The sequence below is a fragment of the Zalophus californianus genome, chromosome 4 (assembly GCF_009762305.2).
Source record: "Zalophus californianus isolate mZalCal1 chromosome 4, mZalCal1.pri.v2, whole genome shotgun sequence".
Taxonomy (NCBI): Eukaryota; Metazoa; Chordata; class Mammalia; order Carnivora; family Otariidae; genus Zalophus; species Zalophus californianus.
Genome location: NC_045598.1, coordinates 124,725,063 through 124,731,062, shown reverse-complemented (window position 1 = coordinate 124,731,062; position 6,000 = coordinate 124,725,063). Strand labels below are relative to the sequence as shown.

At 44.7% G+C, this 6,000-nt stretch overlaps 1 protein-coding gene across 3 annotated transcripts in view; it reads left to right on the top strand.

Moving 5' to 3' along the window:
• Positions 1-1,359: 1,359 nt before the first annotated feature.
• The window catches only part of LOC113939871 (cytochrome P450 7B1), a 184,406-nt gene continuing 179,765 nt past the window's right edge, over positions 1,360-6,000 (top strand). For 2 of the 3 annotated variants that reach the window (XM_027626556.2, XM_027626565.2), the window contains exon 1: positions 1,360-1,502. In XM_027626556.2, coding sequence (XP_027482357.1) covers positions 1,390-1,502 — 113 coding nt within the window. In that variant the 5' untranslated portion in view covers positions 1,360-1,389. The remainder of the gene's footprint in view (positions 1,503-6,000) is intronic. The other variant, XM_027626575.2, reaches the window with a different exon arrangement.

Here is a 6,000-nt window from a genome sequence, read left to right as displayed (position 1 = left end):
CATGGAGGATGGATATCTTAATTACAAAATAAGAGTTAGGGATAATTTCTAGGAGGAAGTGGGATTTGAGTTAGACCTTGAGAGGTGGGTAGAATTTTAGTATTTAGGGGAGAGAGGAAAACTTTTCAGGCAGAGCGAATATCATAAGCAAAGGTGTGAAAGGGCAGACTGTGAGGGACTCCGTGGCTCAAGAGTTAGTGTATATGGAACTGTACTAGTTGTGGGAGTTATACAATGGAGACAAATTGTGGAGGGCTTCTCATTGCAGGTCGAAGATTTATGACTTAGTCACAAAGGCATTATCATTAAGAGTTTTGAGTAGGGTAAAAGCAGAATAGGTCTGTGTTGTAGAGAGGTGCCAATGGGGAGGATGGGCTGGAAAGATCAAAGGTCTGAGATCAGTCCACAAGCTGATTTTTTTACCCACAAGAGGGTAAATTACTTAGCCAGAGTATCATGATATGTTCTCTAAAATACTGCTAAAAATTACATCTCAAGTTTGGTGTGGAGAGTAACAAACAGGTGTGAAGTCCCGGGTGAACGGGCCTTACTCCAGCAAAGGTATTTTAAAAGTTTCTCCCTTATCCTTTGTAAGAACAACCTGTGGGGCTTCTACCACTTCTATTTCGGCCCTTAGCGTTGTTCTGCAATAGACTGGTCTTTCTTCTCTATTCCTGGACTGTATGCCTCACGGCCCTGGTCTCCATTCCTAACCTCTCTGGACAAGACTTCGCACACAGTAGGCTCTCAACAAAAGCGTGCGAGCAAACAGGATGTGCAGGGCGAAAGAGGTGGCCGGCCCAGGCTGGAGGCAGCGCACGTTACAGGTACCTGCCGCTCGCAGGGTTCTCTGTTCTCTGGGTCGTACCTAAGAGATCAGCGGTGCCACTGAGCAGCGGGCACGGTCCCAACGCTGTTCTAGGAGCAGGCAGGGTCCCTCCTCCTGAGGGGCGCGGGCTACGGGATGAGGAACCCGAGCGATTCACTTCCAAAATTGAACAGAAATCTCCCTCCTCCAGGCCTTCAGAGGTTCGTCGTCAGGAAATCCTAACCCCTTCCCCCTCCTCTCTGGCCCTCCTTCCGGCCCCTAGGAACCCAGGCGCCGTTTTTCCAGAGGCCGCCTGGCCGGAGGCGGTCGCGGAGCGGGGCGGTGCGCGTGGGTGGGGGCTGGGCAGGGGGAGGGGAGTGCAAGAACTTTGAGACTCAGCCTCGGGGGCCCGCGGTGACATTCCTGGCAGCGCCGCGAGCAGGCCCGCCTCTGGCGCCCGGACCGGGAAAGAGCCGCCAAGAGACGCCGCGGGAAGCAGTAGTGTCGCCGCCCCGAGAGAGACCCCTGGCTGTCCGCTGCGGCCGCGCGGGAACCAGACGGCGGAAGCCGTGTCCGCGGGCATGGGCCTCTTCTCGCTGGAGCCGTTGCTGCCGCAGCTACTCAGCTTCCCGGGCCTGGCCCTCGCTGCGGCCCTGCTGCTCCTGGTCCTATGCCTGCGCGCCGGGCGCACCAGGTAAGCGCCCCGGCGGCCTCACCGCGCGGCCCGGCTGCCGGGGCCACGCATGCGCCCTAGGCCCTGCGGACCGTGCGCAACCCGGCCGGCCGAGGGAGTACCCACCTCACCCTCCCACCCCCCGTGATTTCAAGTGCAGACAGTCAGAACTTGCTGCGGGGCAGCGGAGTGTTGGGGGATTGTGTGTAATGACAAAGGCTTCTTCTGCGTCTTCCCCATACATACGCATACATATTAAAGCGATGGGACCGAATTCGATTTGCTGCTCCGGTATAGGTTGTATGTAATAAGCCCTAGGTTTGCATTATTCATTATGCATCACGCACGGCTTCCAAACAGACACATTTTGGTGCCGAGTTCCAATGAGTTGATGCTTTATGGCGTAGAATTCGTAGAACATTTCGAGGGGAATTTTCTTACATTTCCTTCAGTTAAAAGTGAAATGTTTCAGGAGAATGGCAGTGTATGGTACGAACAATAACTCTGGGTACTTCTCTATGCCTCAGTTTACATCACTGTACCTCATGTGGAAAAACGCAATAATAATACCTCATGGGAGTTTGGTGACTACTAAGTGAATTTATAGTGTGTATTTTGTGCATTTACTGTATTATTTTTATTAGAACAAAACCAATAACAACACAACGGTGGAAGTGTGTCACTTCTTTATCAGATTTGAAATGTGGAAGTAGAAACAAATATTCCACATAGAAGCATTCACTCGAAATCACTGTATTTTCTGTTTGCGATTAGGTCTGTTTGCGTAGGTATATATACACACAGATATGTTTATATGTATATGTTTGTGTGATACAGGTTGTTTCTCAAAGGTTTGGGGTAAATGGCACCATTGTACCTCTTTCAGATACCTGGGGACATTTCTAGAATGTGCATGGATGAATACTCTAGAAGGGAGTATTGCTTTTTTTCCCCATGCAAATTTTCAGTGATCTTCCTGGGATGTGCCATGCCTTCCCCCCCAGGTTGCCTTTTCCAATGGCTGTGCTCTTGCTTTAGAGCCCAACATGAGAATTTAGGATACTTTAATTTCAGTGTTACTTGATTCTATGTAGGTTCCATCTTCCACAGTGTCTATCCATCAGCCAAGGCCACATTTAAAATAAAACTGATAAATTCAAGGTAAGATTTGGGTGGTGCTAGGAACTCAGTTCATTTCCAGCAAGTCATTAATCATATACATATGTTTTTAAAAATCACCATTTTTTACTAATAATTGACTTATATGTATATATTTTAAAGATTTTATTTATTTATTTGACAGAGAGACACAGCAAGAGATGGAACACAAGCAGGGGGAGTGGGAGAGGGAGAAGCAGGCTTCCCGCTGAGCAGGGAGTCCGATGCGGGGCTTGATCCCAGGACCCTGGGACCATGACCTGAGCCGAAGGCAGACGCTCAACGACTGAGCCACCCAGGTGCCCCATAATTGACTTAAATATAGATACTTTCTAAATTATTATAAAGACAACATATAAAAACAGAGTCTGGTTAGCAAGGCCAACTTGAAAACAAACATGTCTCTATTATTCTTTCCTTACCTCCCATTCCCTGCAAAAATGACAAAAGTTAGTCCTACCAGAACAATATAAAATAAATATAAAATGGTTAAATTCTTCTAAATAAATGAAATACAGAGTGGCACTAACTTATATATGTGTTAAAGGGGACACTTATAGTTAAAGGGCTTGTTATGAATAGAGGAAGGTGTTCACAGAAAATATGATAGGGAGGGGGCAGTAACATAGACTTTTAAATCCTGCAGTTCTGGAAACAGAAGTCAGAAATGGACCTTACTGGCCCCAATCAAAGTGTTTGCATTTGGTGGAACTAGGGGAGAATCCATTTCCTTATTTCTTCCAGTTTCTAAAAGCCACCAGGATTCAATTTTTTTTTTCATACTCTGATGCTCCTGCCTCTGACTTATAAGAACCCTTGTGATTATGTTGAACCCACCCAGATAATCCAGGATAATCTTCCCATTTCAAGGTCCTTAATTTAGTCACATCTGCAAAGCCCTTTTTGTAATGTAAGGTAACATATTCATAGGTTTGGGGGAATAAGACATGGACATTGTTGAGAAACATCATTCTTCCTACCACAATGCTCCCTCTAACCTCCAAAGATTTATGTCCATCTTACATGCAAAATATACCACCCTGTCCCAACAGTCACAAAAATCTCAACCTATCACAGTATCAACACAAGGTCCAAGATCTCACATAAATCTCATTCAGCTCCAAAGTCCCAAATCTCACCATTTAAATCATGTAAATTAGTGCAGGGATCTCAATATGATCCATCCTGGGACAAAAATTCCCAAGAACATTGTGGGTGTTTCATGTACATCACAGGGATTGACTCCATCAATAAGAGGCTCCTCCACAGATTTTTCCTGGATCATTCCATTTACATTCCTGGCTTCTTTTGACATGGCTGAGGGGAAACAGTCACGTGCCTCATCTTTTCGATGGTTGACCAATACTGTACATGTGAATGAGTGTGTATGACTAAATTGTCAAAAGTTCAAAATAGCCAGCCTGAAACCAATGAATCACTGAAGTAGTAATTAGTAAGAAATTATTGTGCACACACCAAAAAGACAGTTCACAAACTGGAAGTGCTCAAACCGGACATGGAATGAGACTCAGGGGTGTATTTTTATAAAGCAGCTTATATAGTGAGAGAGTAGTGACAGTTTATTCTTCATAGTAATGGGTTTCGTTATTACAGTTTTCAGTGGTTACCTCATATAAACCGTGGGAAATAGTTCAAGTTTTGCTTATCATTTCCAGAGGCACAGGCAAGAAATAATCCAGATCAAGTTATTCTCGCAAAATAAGCTAAATTAAGCTTTGCCTGAATGACTACAGTAGTTCTGTCTGTCGAGGGAAGCTTCAAGGCTGGTTTCCATCTATCCTTGATTTTAACAGAATATGCCAACCTTTTGATTTTTCCCAGGCACTAGCAAAATGTGTCCAGTCACATCCTTGGCTTTCTCTCCAGAGCACTCTTTTTTGACAGTGACTCTCCTAGTTTGCTGTCTGGATAGGCTGAGAATTTCCCAAAGCTTCAGTTCCTGGTCCCTCTGTGCCCAAGAATTCTTCCCTTCTTCTAAGTCTTCCCTCTCACATTTTACTATAAGCAGCCAGACAAACTAGGCTACCCCTTCAACACATTGCTTAGAAATCTCCTTAGCTAAATATCCAAGTTCATCCCGTACAAATTCTGCTTTCCATGTAACTGCAGGACACAATGTAGCTGAGCTTTCTGCAACTATAAGACAAGAATCCCTTTTGTCCAGTTTACAGTGGCATGTCCCTCATTTAATTTAAGCCATCACCAGTAGTGCCTTTGATGTTAATATTTTTACTTATGGTCTGTTTAGGATGGTGTAAATATTCTTTAAGATTATATATATATGTATATATATATAAACTTTCTTCTGAGTCCTCACTAAGGGAGTTGTTAACATCTGTATTTCTACTCATCATCTGTTCAAGGCAATCTGGATTTTTTTCTATCATCTTCCTCAAAATTCTTCTAGCCTCTGCCCATTGCCCAAAGGCATGTGTATATTTTTAGGTATTTGTCACAGCAGCATGCCACTTCCAGGTACCAAAATTGCACTAGTTTCCTATGGCTGCTATACCAAAATTTTACAAATTCAGTGATGTTAAACAACACAGACCTATTCTCTTACAGTTCTGGAGGTCAGAGTCTTACTGGACTAAGAGTAAGGTATTGGCCGAGCTGAGACCCTTCTGAAGGTGCTGGTGGAGAATGGTAGGTTCTGAGAACACAACTGAACTTGCACTGCGTAAGTTTTGAACTAGAGAAACACCTCAAAGATTGAACCCAGGGGCGCCTGGGTGGCTCCCCAGTTGGTTAGGCGGCTGCCTTCGGCTCAGGTCATGATCCTGGAGTCCTGGGATCGAGTCTCACATTGGGCTCCCTGCTCAGCAGGGAGTCTGCTTCTCCCTCTGACCCTCCCCCGTCTCGTGCTCTCTCTCTCCCTCTCTCATTCTGTCTCTCAAATAAATAAATAAAATCTATAAAAAAAAAAAAAAGATTGAGCCCAGAAGAAGAGGTTGCCTCACCATAAGACATTTTCCAGACTACCTCAGAGAGAATCCCCTTCCTCAGCAGGAGATTCAAAGAATGAATTCTGTGACCCCTGACTGTGCCTTGTCTGAGTCATTTTCCTTAACTGGAAAATGGAAACAACAGCTACTACACTAGGTAGATGTGAGAAGCAAAGTGCATGAGAACTGTAAATACATTTTGTAATGAAGTGCTCTCACTTCAAAGACAATTGGCTTGTACCATTAAGTTTCTTTGTCACTTCCCAGAAACCCTTTTTTTCTAGTTGCTGATTAGGAGAAAAAAATGGGACGATTTTCTTTCCCTCTCCCCCAACACACATATCCCCGTGCCCCCAAAAAGGGTGTAATTGGTAAGAAATAAGATTTAAATGCTG